General features: G+C 41.6%; 1 protein-coding gene across 2 annotated transcripts in view; it reads right to left on the reverse strand.

Annotated features, from left to right (window-relative positions):
- Positions 1 to 3,360: 3,360 nt before the first annotated feature.
- Positions 3,361 to 16,622, reverse strand: part of OSBPL2 (oxysterol binding protein like 2) — a 55,829-nt gene continuing 42,567 nt past the window's right edge. For both annotated transcript variants that reach the window (XM_083447501.1, XM_083447500.1), the window contains 7 exons: positions 15,560 to 15,667; positions 14,044 to 14,133; positions 13,302 to 13,425; positions 12,113 to 12,232; positions 10,300 to 10,423; positions 9,474 to 9,564; positions 3,361 to 8,419 (listed from right to left, as the gene is read on the reverse strand). In XM_083447501.1, the coding sequence (XP_083303627.1) occupies positions 8,317 to 8,419; positions 9,474 to 9,564; positions 10,300 to 10,423; positions 12,113 to 12,232; positions 13,302 to 13,425; positions 14,044 to 14,133; positions 15,560 to 15,667 (760 nt within the window). In that variant the 3' untranslated portion in view covers positions 3,361 to 8,316. The remainder of the gene's footprint in view (positions 8,420 to 9,473; positions 9,565 to 10,299; positions 10,424 to 12,112; positions 12,233 to 13,301; positions 13,426 to 14,043; positions 14,134 to 15,559; positions 15,668 to 16,622) is intronic.

Raw genomic sequence — 16,622 nt, forward strand, 5'->3', positions numbered from 1 at the left:
TGCTTCAAGCCGAAAGTTGTTTAATCTGTGGGACTCTCTGCGGCAGGAGGCAGTGGTGGCCACTGACTTGGGTGGCTTTAAAAGAGGGTTTGACAAATCCATGGAGGATAAGTCTTATCAGTGGCTATTAGCCATGACGGCTACTGCTCACACTGAATACCAGTTGCTGGAAACAAGAGGAGGCGAAAGAGCTGTTGTGGGCACTGTCATACAGTGGTTTCGCTCCTTCCTCCTGGGCCGTGTTCAGAAAGTGGTGGTGGGGGATGAGTGTTCAGACCCCTGGGCCCTCACTTGTGGGGTGCCTCAGGGTTCCGTCCTCTCCCCCATGCTCTTTAACATCTATATGAAGCCGCTGGGAGAGATCATCAGGGGGTTTGGACTGGGGGTCCCATCAATATGCAGATGATACCCAGCTCTACCTCTCTTTCAAACCAGAACCTGTGAAGGCGGTGAAGGTCTTGTGTGAGTGCCTGGAGGCGGTTGGAGGATGGATGGCAGCTAATGGGTTGAAGTTGAATCCTGACAAGACAGAAGTACTGTTTTTGGGGGACAGGGGGCGGGCTGGTGTGGAGGACTCCCTGGTCCTGAATAGGGTAACGGTGCCCCTGAAGGACCAGGTGCGCAGCCTGGGAGTCATTTTGGACTCACAGCTGTCCATGGAGGTGCAGGTCAATTCTGTATCCAGAGCAGCTGTCTACCAACTCCACCTGGTACGCAGGCAGAGACCCTACCTGCCCGCGGACTGTCTCGCCAGAGTGGTGCATGCTCTAGTTATCTCCCGCTTAGACTAGAGCAATGCGCTCTATGTGGGGCTACCTTTGAAGGTGACTCGGAAACTACAACTAATCCAGAATGCGGCAGCTAGACTGGTGACGGCCACCGAGACCACATAACACCGGTCTTGAAAGACCTACATTGGCTCCCAGTACGTTTCCGCGCACAATTCAAAGTGCTGGTGTTGACCTTTAAAGCCCTAAACGGCCTCAGCCCAGTATACGTGAAGGAGCGTCTCCACCCCCATCGTTCTGCACGGACGCTGAGGTCCAGCGCCGAGGGCCTTCTGGCGGTTCCCTCATTGCGAGAAGCAAAGCTACAGGGAACCAGGCAGAGGGCCTTCTCGGTAGTGGAGCCCGCCTTGTGGAACGCCCTCCCATCAGATGTCAAAGCGATAAATAACTACCTGACATTCAGAAGACATCTTAAGGCAGCCCTGTTCAGGAAAGTTTTTAATCTGTGATATTTTAGTGTATTTTTGGTTTCTATGGAAGCCGCCCAGAATGGCTGGGGAAACCCAGCCAGATGGGCGGGGTACAAATAATAAATTATTATTATTATTGTGCTCAGGTTCTGCTCTCTGGTTTCCCACAGGGATTTGGCTGGCCACTGTGAGAACGGGATACTGGAATAGATGGGCCATTGCCCTAGGAATTCAGAGTAATTTACTTCCCCTCCCTCTCTTTTTTTGTTCACAAATTGTGTGGCATAGGACTGGGCAATATCTGGTTCTCAACTGCTAAACATTGCAATATACTGATATATTACAATGTCTGAAATAAGGATGGAGCTATGCAGAGGCATTGCCTGGCTACATGGGTTTTCCCCCATTGTGATTTTTGCATCACACACACACATATACTGCCAGTTCAAAAATTATGAAACCGATATCACGAGATGGATTTGAAACTGGTTTTGGTCAATATATCAATATATAATCCAGCCTGGCTGTAAACCTCTCTGAAAACAAGGTCAGAGGTGTGAGGGCCGGTTGCTGGATAAGGGAGGAGAGTTCAATCTGCAACAAGCTGAGAGACACTCCCTTCAGTTGGCATGTAGGTTGAGAGAAGATATATGTTAATATATTACAGTGGTACCTTGGTTCCCAAACGACTTAGTTGTCGAACAAATCGGCTCTCGGACGCCGCAAACCTGGAAGTAAGTGTTCCGGTTTGCAAATGTTTGCTGAACGTCCAACGCGGGTTCTGCTTGAGTCCAGTAAGCAGCTGCAGCCAATCGGAAGCCGCACCTTGGTTTTCGAATGGTTTCGGGAGTCAAACGGATTAAGTTTGAGAACCAAGGTACCACTGTACCTGGAAGCTTCATAGCTCAAGTTCCAACTGCCTCTAATATTATTCTGTGATCCATCCTACAAGCAATTGATCATATAAACTTCAGTGGACAATGCATTCCTCAAGTCAGGAAAATTTATATTCATCCCACTATGGATGTTCTGGAATTGAATTATCGGGGCATTTAGCAAACCCTTTTCTCTTTAGTGGAGGCAGTGTCCTGGTATTGAAATTACAGTCCTTCCTAATTTCAACCTGAATACCCTTTTCAGTATCACAGGTGCTCTCACAGTGGCTCAGAAAAGATGATAAGCAACCAAAACATAGTTGAAACCCCATCACTTTAATAATAAGAAAATATATTTTAAAATTCTAAAACAGAGCAGTATTAAAAAAAATAAAAATAATAACAACCTAACACTTTCAAGTTCATGACGGTGCGCCCTTTGTTGTTTCCTCCACTGCATCGCCCTTGTATCCAATTTGTGTACCATCCTTCAAGCCTCCTACCCATGTAGAGGCAACGGGGATGCGATATTTCTTTATCCCTCCTTCAATATGCTTGTGCAGGAGTTGGGCCTCACAAATAAAGGATGCTCCACCATACCAGCTCCAGGAGAGAACTTGACGATTTCTCTCCTCCTCTCATGAAGCTGCAGAATGGGAAGAAGATGCATATGAACCGCTTCTCCCACTGCCACTCAGATGGCAAAAGCACAAGAAGGTCCAGGCAATCTAAAGTTGGCAACTTCATTACAGCAGCAGTTTGTGCAGTGGGAGGTACGTGCAGGGATGGCATATATGATTCCAAGTTTTTGTGGTTTTTTAGTTCCTTGGGTCCACCATTGCAAGAGCATTGTAACTACATTTCTCTACAAATGATAAACAATGTAAAGGTATGTGTGAGGGCACATCCCTAGGATCAGTTTAAACTGGGTCATGTTGTTTTCATTGAAAGCAGGATCAGGGCCGGCCCTGCCATGCCACAGGATCAAGCAACATGCTTCAGGTGGTACCAGATGAGGATGTGCATGAAAGACAGGCAGGGATTAAGTGCAGCAACAAAAGTTTTTTTAAAAAAACTTGGCAATAGTGGGGAGGGGGTGCCATTGGGGGTCTAATTCAAGAAGGAAAGGGTTACTGGGCTGGCACTTCATCCACTCCAGCTGGGTCAATGCGGCAAAGGTGTTATCAGCTCTTATTTTGAAATAATTATCTGGGAATAATATTTGTCAAATGAGTCAGAGTCGGGGGAGGAGAGGAACCCTGCTAAGAATCAATGACAAAACAAGAGTTGGAAGTAACTTGTCTTCTCCAAAACAACCTTTATTCAGATTTACAGTTTTAACATTTATGTCCACAAACCTGTACAGACTTCTCTAAAAAGGTAAATATGATTTTTTATATAGTTAATATAGATGGGTATTGACAGTTATTAAATATTATAAAAATAAATCCATTTCACTAAAGCCTCTTATTTATTATTATTATTATTATCCTCTGATGTTTTCATGCAACGTGGATAAGGCAAAAAAATACAGTGGGCACAATCTGCCAGGAACTGCTCACCAGTACAAACCCCATTGAAGTGACTTGGAGTCGCATTTGCGCACACCATGCACAACCGGAGCAGCAAAATGCTCTCTTGCAAGCCCGTTTTGTTTCAAATGAGGTTTGGACGACAGAAATTCCAAGTAGACTGTGCCAGGTATGTAAATAATCATTAAGAGGGATACAGCAAAATAAGTAAGGCAAAATAGAACAGCAATAGCAGCAGCAGCAGAGAGTGGACTGGGAAAGGGGAAATATATATATATATAGTTTAATTTTTCCATGCTATAAAAATCATACTAAAAAATCAATTTTTCTGTGTTAGAACCGTTAGCTTTACATAAATTTAAATATTGCTTTATTTTACAATTAACCCGAAAGCACATGTGTATTTTGAGAGGCAACATTACAGTACATTATCAAATTAATTTAAGAATTAAAACACTACATAAACAGGAACAGCTACATTTTATCTGCAACATTAAAATACAGAATACAGTAAACAGGAGAAAGATTAAAGACCACACTAGGCACCTGACTGTTTGCATGATTACATCACAAAGTTTTTATTAAGTTTTTTAGAATCACAAGCTACCTGAATATTACAGTTTGTGATCTGAAGCCTCTTGCAACCTTTGTAGATTTGGGATGGAACTCTTGGAAGCAAAAATTGTATCAAAATTCTAATGAAACATGTTTGTGGCTCATATGTACGTGCTCATTAATTTATGATTACTCACTTCAAAAGAAAATAGATGTGACTGCAAATGCAATTGTGTGGAGAGTTTAATCTAATCATGGTTTATCTCTTAATCTGTGCCATGGATTAGTAAATGTACCATAAGGCAAAATAAATGGTTGCAGCTGTACGTTGTTATGATCCATCCCAAATTGTAGGCAAGGTGCAACAGCTACAAACCCAATTATATCTCTTGGTGAAAATAAAGTTTTACCAAGCTCATTCTATCAGGAAGGTGCACTTTCCAGAGTTAGTTTCATTTTCAGAGTCAGAAGGTAAAACAAATACTTTCTTAGCAGGATCTCAAATATTTTGTTCCTTTAAAATAAAAAATTATCTATACCTTTCAGTCAATGTCATCCTGCCAGAGGACTCAAGTTATTCATAGTGTCATGCAAGTCTGGCATCCAGCCAAATCAGTTAAAATAATAATGTAGCCAATTCTACTATGTGTGGAAATGGATGTGGGAGCAGGTGAAGACTATCAAAGGTTTGTGGACACATTATATTTCTGCAGAATTTATCCCTCGGCAATTGGCTTTATCCAGGATTAATGCTCTACTGCCATCGTGCTATGCCAGAGGTAGTCTAGAGTTACTATTCTTGGTTCTAATTGCATCTAACACAAAGTAAACACAGCTACCTTCGGGCACAGCAAGAGGAAAAGCAACGACCCCAACTGAAGGCCCACAAAGCTATTATGTGCACAGGCAGCCTTGCACCAGCAGAGCATCCCTGTTTACTTCAGTGTTAACTGACAGCTTCATACAAGCGTTGGGGATGTGCATGTGGCATTCTCGCCAACACTGAAGCAGCAGCAGCAAGGAAGCCCTTCTTTAGAAAGGCAACCATCTGCACATCGAAGCCTGGGGATACCGACCAGCAGGGCTAATGTGTGCACAAGCCACAATTCAAACCAATACAACGGAAAGTGAGCAGCCAGGAAAATAAGTAACTCCACAAAAAATATTTGCTTTAAGTTAAAATCTACCTTAACATGTAACATAATTAATTTCAAAAGTGCTTTTTCGCATGGAGGTGTCAAATGGTCAACTTTGTAAGGCAGTGCTTAAGTTATGGAGGTGGTACCAATAACAAGTGCAGGTTAAATGTAAACAAGCTAGGTGACTATCTTTTTTTCCTTTAAAAGACAATTTAATATTACAGTTAAAGCTTTTAAGGGCCTCAAACTTTAGTGTGTATTTTAATTGGAATCTATTCTCGTGCATTATATTTATATAAATTCCTGACCTAGCAATAGGCAGGTTAGAAATTAAAGACAAAAGCGGGAAAATGTGTTTGCAGTTTTATAAACAAACATTTTCAGTGCAATTCATCATTTACAGAGTAGCAATTGCTAAACTAAACCTCCCACTATTTTCTCCAGGATAGGTGGCAGCTCAGACGTCCTCTGATTGGAACCTACCAACTTTTATTCCCACTATGTGTTAAATGGATCTGTGCAGGCACCACCATTGTGGTCAGGAGTGTACCTAGGAAAGATGGGCAGGAGGTCTAACCTGTGGGCATGACTTACATGTCCGTAAACCAAATGCAGAATGAAAGTAATGGAAATTATTCCCTTAAAAATCAAAAATCAAATTGAGCATACGAAATGGAAATAAAGCATGGATTTTAAACAGTTACATATTTAAAAACTGGAGAACGTCTTTCATCTTGAGATGCAAAAAATATCCCTTGCCAACTTATTTTTAAGCTTTAAGCTGGGGCAACTGCATTTCTTCTGCAATTCAAAATTAAAAGTAATCCTTGCAAGCATTAGTGTAGCATGCCACAACTTGTCTATATGCACAAGGTGGGAGTAGCTGTAACTTTTTAAAAATAAAGATATTGGCTTAAAATTCATTTTCCTCTACCACTGGCCAGAAGAGAGGAGAGAGAAATTGAATGTGGGCATCTTCCCTCCCTCCTTCCTGCCAGCTATCTTTTGGGAAAAGGGAGACAAAACAAAAATCTCAATGCTGTCAAGACTGGGACAAATGCTGGGCACAATATGAGCAACGCATTAATTGTTCATGAACAATTAACATAGCCTTAGGAAGCAGGTGGTATTCATTCATTGCAAGGGGAAATGGGAAACATACAAACTACAGTGGCACAAGCTGGGTGGTCCAGATGACCTGAGGGAAGGGCTTTCTCCATACGTTTTAAGCCCTGCTGAAATAAAGAACATGAAGCTGCAATACTTGGCAGATAAATGCCCAAGGACAACATCAAGTTTAGTGCTAAAAACAAGGCACACTAGTCAAAGACAGTTCTCTCAGTAGTGTCTTTTATTGCCTTGAATGTTTTCATGGGAACTTCTTTGCTGGAAATATTAATGTAATGTGACTAAAATAATGCTGCAGTCAAATTTTCCTGCTCCATGGGCACTGCAACAAAATAGCTATGCAACCCCAACAGCTGTTTTTTAAATAAACGTCTCTAGAGCTTTACTTCTTTAGATGCACTTCAAATTTCAGGTCTTGGGTTGACATCTGCAAGTATGATGCTTCAAAATATATGTGAAAAGCAGATTGGACACCTTAAATATATTAAGTGGTAAATCTAGAATAGCCAAAATGCTATAGCCCCTCATATTATATCCACATAATTGATCACTAAGTTGTCCTTGCAACCCCTCCTGATGTCAGTAATTACAGTGAATTTCACGAGGAGCTTCTCTCTAATTTCATAGATTTCACAAATTTAACCATTTGTTTTTGAAAATGTTTTAAAATGGGTGAATTGCCCACCTGATTTTTCTTCAAGCCCACAACTAGTCAGTAATTTTTACCTGACTTCTAGAAATGTATAAATAACCAGAAAAACACTCCCCTGTCCATGACTCAAATAGCTCAGGGATTATATGGCTTTCCCAAAGTTTAAATCTGCAAAAATAAATCCACTCTCAAGAAAGTTCAATGAAAGCTTCCGTTAAAATCATCCAGCTTTAGCCAAAAGGTAGCAAGAAGGAATTGCTTTTCAAGAATCAGTCCTGACACAGTCAGTGCTTCAGAACAAGCATTAAAAAAACCACACCAAATCATGACCTTTTTGCAAATACATTCCAAGTAAATCCAAAGAGAAAGGAGTGTGTGTTTGTAAATATGCCTAAAAATCCTGAATAATGTCAACCTGCCAAAGCAGGTATGTCTGAACAAAAGCAAAAATGTTGTTTCTTACGTTACACACAAAGCACCCTGGTCCTATAAATATTTCCAAAGTGTCATGTGTTTTAAAAGCAAAACATTCTGAAACTTCAAACAAGGAAGTGCCTGCTATGAACACCTACAAACCATGCCCAACATTCAATGCAGAAGTTTGTTTGGGGGGGGCGGGGAAATCACAGGTACTTCATTTCATTGATAATCACAGTGCCCTAAAATTGAGGCAGAACAAAGTAACAGCTTCCGAAACTGCAAATTAAGCCTAATGCTATATTTGTCAAACTTTTAAAATTACAGGCGATTCAGAAGACTCCCAATAATTCCAGTTGCTCCGATTCTCATTAGATACCTTTCCAATGGCCACAAGCATATTTCTATCGTACCGATTCACCATTGTTGCTCCAAGTTCAGAATACTTAAAAGGCATCTCTTACTGCTGACACTTAAGAAATTCCTTGGCTATCATCTTTATTTAAGAAGTTACACGTTGGAGTCAGTACTGCCTCCCCTCTGGCTACACTGCGTTAGTTCTGGCCAAAAATAAAATGACAAATAAGGGGGAATCAAACAAAAACGTGCAAACCACTTTCCTCTGAAACATGATAATTTCAGGTTGCAGCTTTAGGGAGACATTTTGGCAATCAAAATTGTGACAATTCCTTCATTGATGACTGATCATTTTCATTAAAATCTAGCTTTAGAAAAAGGATGGTTTCTGGTCATGGCGGTGCCAGAGTCACTGGAGTAAAGTCTGCCGAACCTGGGCAAAGGAGCAACTGCATTCAAGATTTCAGTATATATCTGGACAGTCAAAGAAGTTTCTATCAAAGTACCCTCCTGAGTATAACCAGTCAGGAGTCCCAAGGTATGGATTGGTGCCCTGATAAAACCATCTGTGGAAAAAAGGAGACAGTGGGTTGGGGAAATGTTAGGTGCAACCGTAAAATACATTAATAAAGCCTAACCTCTGTTGCCTAAGCTCTGGTAACCTCCAGGCTAAATGACTGTAATGCGTTATACATAAAGCTGCCTTTGAAGATGGTTTAGAAACTGCAGCTGTTGCAGAATTCAGCATCCAGATTGCCGACTGGAGCAAGACAGTCCAAGCATATAAAACCAATTCTAGCACGACTACACTCTTAGTCTCCAGGCTCAATTCAAAGTGCTACTTTTGACCTATAAATGCCTCAAGGGAATTCTGTAACTTTTATGGTTCTGCCTTACTTCATTTTGCCCGCTTTTGTTGCACTAGAATGCAGGAGTGCAGATGGTCCAGCATAAATCTGCAGCTAATGCACCATTACTGTGTGAATGATGTGTCACAGAACACACCCACACAAATGCTCCAGTCTGGAGGGTCCCACAGCCATACCTTAACCTGTCAGAGAAGCATGGCCTCTGTCACTGGAGTATGATTAGAGTTATTACTTGCCCTTCACCAAAAGGTCCCCGTGTGGGTTACAGCAATATAAAATGCAGCATTGAAACAAATCACAACTAGAGTAGGTCCTATCTATCTAGTGTAAAATGCCAGGGTAAAGAGTTATGACCCTTCACTGGCTTTAAGGAGAACTTGCAGGTTGCCACCCAGTTCCCCCTTCAGCAACCCATCTGAGCATTAGGTCAGCTGCCAGCACTATTAACATTAGTATTAATAACACTTATTGAGCACACTGCTGTAGTAGTACCAGAAAAGGCTGCACTGCTTCTCTCTACTGCTAATTAAGAAGGCACAGGGATTTCTGAGGAGGAAAAAGACTGCACAAACCGATTCTACACTACTTTGATCCTTATACCAACCTCATCTAGTTTCTCTGTTCACACAAACAGCCTCCCTCCTCAGAGTAAGCATGTTACCAACAAACATGCACTTGTGGTAATCTTCATATGGCCATAACTGCAAACAGCCTAACTGCACAGCCAGTTTCCGTTTCCACCATTAGTTACCTTGTTCTCCATTCGGCTTCATCTTTTGCACGTTCCTTACGAGCAGCTCTCTGCTTCTCTTCTAGTCTCTCTTTCTCTTTGCTAGCCAGATCTAACAGACATTTTAATAGGGACTGATTACTTTATAAAATAAGGAGAAAAAGTACAAAGGAATGGAAGGTAGAGAAACAAAATCCAGATAGTTTTAAGAACACATTTAAGGAAAGCTCACAACACAAAGCAATTTTTTCTCATTCTACTCAGACCACCACCTTAAACTTGGTCACTGAAAGATGCCCAGACTTTGATTTTAGCAAGTTGCCCAAAAAGGCAAATCCCATAATTGTGAGGGGTCTGCCAGCAGGAAGAAAAGCACCGCAATCCATTAACAGCTGCACCCTCCCATTCACCAAAGCAGCTCTACTAAAAAGTAACACAGCAACATGACTGCAAGATTACAAAGGCACAACTGTCAGGTCTGAATCAAAGAGAAATGCAGCCTGATCACTAGACGAAGCTGGGTGAAAGGTGGCTGGAATTAAGCCAACAGGGAGCTGTTCCGGAGTATCATTTTATAATTTGCAGTTTTATTATAATATGTGATACCTGAAGCTTTAAGTAGTCCATAGGCAGTTACGTGGGTGACTACTTCCCCGCCCCCCAGAGGCCCATTCTACCATCCACCTGCCTTGGGAACTTACTGAAGGGCAGGCTATAAATTTCTGCATTAACATAAATGAGAGGAAAGAGGCATGCAAAATGGCAGAATATAATGCTTGGAATTTCTAATCTGCATGGGCAGGCAGGCCGGCAGGCCCACTCCTAAAACCTACCCACTCACACATACCAATTTCTCCATTCTCCATGTATCTGATGTCTGGCCTCAATCGACAGTCAGTGGGAGCCAGCACTTCTTCCATGCCTTTTTCTAGTTCGTTGAGACTGACGGCAAAATTGGTGAAATTGTACATCTTGAACGGAAACAAAAATGTGTTTATATTGTCAGGGTGAATGGACATTTGCATCCTATAAAGATGTGCTATGGCATTACCCACCAGTGCTATGCAGAGATAAGCGAGCAAGCCTTCCTCCTAAGCAAAGTAGCAGTGAGTGCTTGGGTGGAGATCCCCTCAGGGGAAGCACTGAGGGAAGAAGTGCTTTAGCCTTTCATGCAACGTGATTCTCTCCCCCTCCCCTCATTAGAAACTGCTATTAGCTGCTATGGGGCAAAGAAGACAGCATTGCTTTTAAATTCCATATATACTTCATTCCAAAATGTGCTGTGCTTCCTCAGAGGGCCTGCTTTTATCAGAGAGCTAACAGCACAATCCCAACCTAACTCAGAGGTAAGTCTTGTTTCATAAAATGGGGGGTTATACTCAGGTAAGTGGAGTTAGGACTGCAGCCTACTATGCTAGGAGAAACTGCTGAGTCATTTGTCCGAGTCCTGCATGAACTGGTTGAACACTGAATTTGCCAAAAAAAGCAACCCGAAAATCAAAAACACCTCCGACAGAATCATAAGCAACGTCTGCCCAAGAACACAGAGATGGCAAGGCAATCAGAGATGATGAAACACAGAACAGAAGCAATGTGAGAATGACCTGGAAGAGGTCATCTCTATTTTAAAAGGGGGGGGGGGCGGCAAATTCACCTCTCTCATAACAGCAAAAGCAGCACAAAAGGAAGCCCATTAACAACAGTCCTGCCATTGAAAAACACGCAGCAGCTAAATGGAATCCTTTCAGTCCACAAGGACAAAATGTGGATTGATCATCAATATTAGAGATGTCTGCCCTGCTACAGGGAACAAGCACAGGAAACAGTCCAAAAAATGGAGTTTTCTATTGTGTCTTGTACAGAGATGATGCAAGAAGTGACCATCAAAGTGAAATATCAGTTTTGGAGATCAATACTGTTTGGTTGCTGTGGAATACTTTTTGAGCTCGGAAATATTGTCTTTGGCAACCTGCCATAGCATTTTTGCACAACTGAAGAATATGCTTGTGCAGTAAGGCATTTTGGAAAAGCTTGTGTCTAATATCCAAATTTAATTCAGCAGAATTTCAGTTATCTCTCTCATTCTGCCACAGTACTACCAATCCTCATTATGGCCAAACAGGAAAAAAGTACAGATAGTGAAAAAATAATCTTGAGGCAGGTTGAGCCACATATATTATGTGGGTACATCAATAGGCAGCATGGCAAACTACTTAGCTTGGAATGACCTCAGAGTTTCCTTTCCCCCTATAATTCCCACACTTTTAATGTAATATAAAAGAGTACTGGTAACCATCTCTACCTGGTGTTCCTTAAACCTTCCATGATAAGCAAAATAAAACATCTAATAACAACACTATTAATAGTAAGAATACAGAGTCCAAAGGTCAAGATAGATTCTCTCTCATTTGGTTGTAGCAGAGCTCAAGAGTAACAAAAGGTTTGTTCTCTCCTCTCTCTCTCTCTCTCTCTCTCACACACACACACACACACACACACAAATTCTTACAGTAGGCATGTGGCTGATTGCTGTGAGAGCTGAATGCTAGACTAGATAGGCCTTTGGTCTGATTGTTGTAGTGTGATTAGTCTACCTTACTTGAACTAGGTCTTTTGAATTATGTCCCTGCTCCCAATATACCAATTAATAAGCAACTTACCTGGGATGAATTTGGTGGTCTAGTGCTTATCCTCCAAAGTAGCTTACTGCCAGGTACAACTTGCACAGTCTCTTGGATCTCTGGCATATCATCTGCTTCATCATTATCAGCATCATCACTCTTGAAACAAAGACATAGTTCAGGGAAAGTAAGACGTATGTCAAGTTCAAAATGACACAGCATCTCTTCTCCTGCCCCCCTCTTGATTCTCATGCTTTATCGGGGCTTTAAATCCTGATTAAATGTGATATAGAGCAAGGCCAGGGAAGGACACAGCCTCTCCTTCCCCTACCTGCAGCATATGGTGAATTAGGTTTTGTTGTGTTTTTTTGTTTTTTAAAGGAAAGATGTAAAATAATCCTAACTGAACATATGCCCTGCCTCTGAATTGATTTGGGGCCAGATTCCCAGGTGTTCCCCAGGTAGGTGGTGATCTGGCGCCCCAAATCAGGACTCCAGGACAAGTTCGGATGGGGGCTGTGAACAACCCTATTCATTGTTCCTTTTATATTCTATTCCAGCCTCTATTCTCTTTTCTTCTGTTTTTGTTCATACAAACAAGCAAATAGTCATTTCCCCTCAAGAACCGTATGTAAGCTGAGGCCCAAGAATGGGCCCCCTCAAAATAACAGGTAGTAACTCCCAAAACACAAATACATCAAGAAAGGAGATTGGATATTGGTACATTAAAATCTAGCTCTTGATCCCAGGAGATTTACAATCCACAGAGTACAGAAGAAGCAGGAGACAAAATGAAAACCTGAGATTGTTCACAGAGGGGCTCTATTAAAGGGTTTATTATATGCCCAAACAGAAAAAGTCGCAGAACAGCATAGCCTCAATTTACAGCTTTACAGCTAAAAAACCCCAACGCATCAGTAGCATTCTCATTTTTAACAATCTAATGTGAAGACGATAAGATGTGATTAAACTTGGACAGCAGCTTCTCCTAATGCTCATTCCAGGCAGATACTGAAGTCTGTGGGAGTTCGCAAAACACTTTAATTTGGAAGATCTGGACCCTTGTCACAAAGATAATCAAGTATAAGCTTTACTCAGTCCACCTAATACTGCATCAGTTTGGTTCCTTCCAATGTTTCCTTTTTGAGGAACACCTCATTTAAGTAGAAGAGTTTAAGTTTAAGAGTTTAAGTCCTCCTCCTGCCATCACAACATCAACAAACATTACCGGCTTTGGTTTCCTCTGGTCACCACCTCTCCTCTCGTGCTTCTTGTAGTTGTCGTAAGTGGAAGGATCAACACACCACAAACATTCTGTCCATTTGCCATAGATCACTGCCAGTTTCTTCTTACTGTTTATTTTGAAAAATAATAACACTGAACATAACTAAAGCCCAGACTGTATTTAGTTCAGACCAAACTATGAGCAGAACTGCATGTTACTCTCAGCAAGGAGCTGCTGCTAAAAATGACACCCTATTGAGCTCACTGTTGCTCCTCTGTAACGTGGAAGATGAGTCACTTGCATCTCAGTATCATCAAAAGGTGTATTTATCCTTCCCACCATCAGAAGGCAACAAAAGGGGGGTGGGGGTGGAAATGAACAATATGACACCACCAGGACACAGGAAGTGATCAAAACAATTGCAGGGGAAAGAGAGCAATACGAGGGTGTGTTTTTTGTAGAGTTCAACTTGAATTTCCACTCTAAGATTATATCTTCTGGTAAAATAAAATAAGGGAAGGGAATATTGCAGGTTTACTAAGCAACCTTATATTTACATTTTCCACCCAGGATGTCAGTAACATATTCTTCAAACAAATGTTTATTACAGAAGCTTGATTTACATCAGCTTCTGTGGCCAGGTATGTCTGCATACTCCCTCTCAAATTTTCCTCTAGCCAAGCTCAAGCTAGAGTAGGGCAACTGAGCTCAATCCCTGAACACATAAACAAGCACGTAGACTTACTTTTTGTCCTGAATGTAGCCCTCTATTCTGTGAAGCTCTTTCCCAAACAGACCGCATGGTTTAAAGTTAAGGATGCATTTATCTCCAGTACTGCAAAAGGAAAACAAAGTGTAGTTAACAGATTAATTCCTTGGTGTTGAAACCTCACAAAGTTCTTGTAAAAGCCTTCTGCCTGACACCAGCACGATTTCGGTAGTCCCTGTGTTGGGATCACTACAACCATACATGCAGAGTTTCAACAACAGGTTTAAGATACAATGTGATGCCGTACAAGTAAAAAGGAAAGGGGAAGGATGGAAAGGTATGCATGTACAAGAGGGATTGTGGCTGCTGTCTTGTGAAAAATGGCAACAGATCTCCCTTGCTGTCTTGTGAAAAATGGCAACAGATCTCCATTGCTCCCCCTGGGCATGAATTTTAACTCCATGACATTTAAGTCATCGTCTGAAGGTTTGGTACAAGAGCTATTAAAAGGGAAATATAAGCAAAGAAGAGTGCACCAAACTTTCAGGCTTCCTTATGAAAGACAGGAAGCTTATAACTGGGTCTGGGAGCCACATTCTCCTTTGGCCAACTCTCTGGGGGCTGCATCCCAGCGGTGGGTGTGGTCACCCCACTCTCTCTCACACACCTACATACTGGACACACCAACGCCACAAGCTGCTTCTCGGAAGATCCATGCACATTAGCCAAGGAATGCAAGGTCCTTTCGGCTCATCAAATGGTCCATCTGACAATGGTATAGGGGATGATCTGCTTCCTCATTAGGGCACTGGGCTCCACCCTTCCCAGTGCTAGGTTAATTTTTTTTTATTTTTTTTTTACCCACTGCTGCAAAAGTCAGTGGCATCGTGGGGGCTAAAATATATTTGCTTGAGAGGTTGGACCCCACATAAAAATCCATACAGGCGAAATTGTCAAGGAGGTAATGCTCAGGAAAAAAATTCCAGCAGAAGCAGATCACATACACGGACCTCCAAATTAGCAACTAATCTTTGAAACACAGGAACATCTCTACCAAACACAAAGGAGATAATAGTGCACACCCATTCAAATCATTATCACATAACTGCTCCCCAAGTGACCAGAAGAAAACTGGACTTCATTACAATTGTGCCACTTAATGGAGCTAGAAGTATTTTATTTTAATTCATTAATCTATACATACTGTAAGATAGGAGTACAGTGGTACCTCGGGTTAAGAACTTAATTCGTTCCAGAGGTCCATTCTTAACCTGAAACTGTTCTTAACCTGAAGCACCACTTTAGCTAATGGGGCCTCCTGCTGCTGCCGCACCGCTGCAGCACAATTTCTGTTCTCATCCTGAAGCAAAGTTCTTAACCTGAAGCACTATTTCTGGGTTAGCGGAGTTTGTAACCTGAAGCGTATGTAACCCAAGGTACCACTGTACTCTGTTCCACTTTCCAGTTTTTAAATGACACATAGTGGCAAAAATTGAGTTCCGTGAAGGTAAAGAGTTGGGAATACAAATGAAATAAAATAAATAAAGGATACCTGTGATTTATAATTTCTACTGTTCCATACTGTTCTATCCAGAGATGGCCAATAATTACATTATGTACACAGCAAGTAGGATTAGTCCATGTGTAAGCTTCATTATGTCTGTGGGGGAGAGAAGAAAGGCCAATCAGATACCAGGGACGCTAAAAGCAGAGAATCTGAAAAGAGAATCCAAGCACTCCAGATCATTTTCCAATGAACAGCTCCTGTTTTTGTAGCGGTCTCTGCAATGTTCACCCTCAGTCATTGTAATTGTGCAATGTTCTGAACAGATGGAAGACGAATAAGCAATTGAATGAAAGAAAAGAGGCTTGTTTGAAGTTCCTTAATAATTTGAATATGTGGGTAGTATCTGCTGAGAGCCCTTGCTAAAAGAAGCTTGAGTTAAATCAGCAGACAGAAATGATTATTTCTGCTAAGGTATTTATCGCCGGTGTCTTGCACTTCTGTCAAATCTCTCTCTTTTCTAGTACTAAAAGCTCTTGAAGCATGTTAAATGTAATCAACATGCAATTTCACCTCTAAACTTGCAGTAATTGAATTCAAGATCTCATAATTTTACACCAAGTTACATATTATGCACATAACAGCAGTTTAGATACCCATTTAGATGACAATCACTACTTGTGAGGACAATCAAGAGCAGGTAGGTGGCAAGGAGAACGAATTCTTAATTCTTTCCTCCCATACCTTTACCATTTTCAATATCTCCACCTGCAAGATTTACCCTCCTGGGTTCCGAAATGCACGTTAATTTAAAACTGCGTGATGCATTGAGGGGACAGTATGGAATGAGGAAAGGGTTAACCACCCCCTCATCACTTCCTAGTCCCTTCACTGGAAGCACCTTTTCGTAATCTAAAATGGACTCATGGGCTACTGTTACATGCATTTGATTGTATGTGCAGTGTGGACCTTTGATACTGAGGAATATGCCTCCAAAATGGTGCAACAACTTCATTCTGAGAAACTGGCAAATTGCCTGCCCTGGGCAGGGGTGCTTTTGGTTGCAGCTTTGTCACTGGAGGCCCACGTGACTAGAAGCATCTTTTATCAG

Source organism: Podarcis tiliguerta (assembly GCF_965153285.1).
Source record: "Podarcis tiliguerta genome assembly, chromosome: 6".
NCBI classification, from domain to species: domain Eukaryota; kingdom Metazoa; phylum Chordata; class Lepidosauria; order Squamata; family Lacertidae; genus Podarcis; species Podarcis tiliguerta.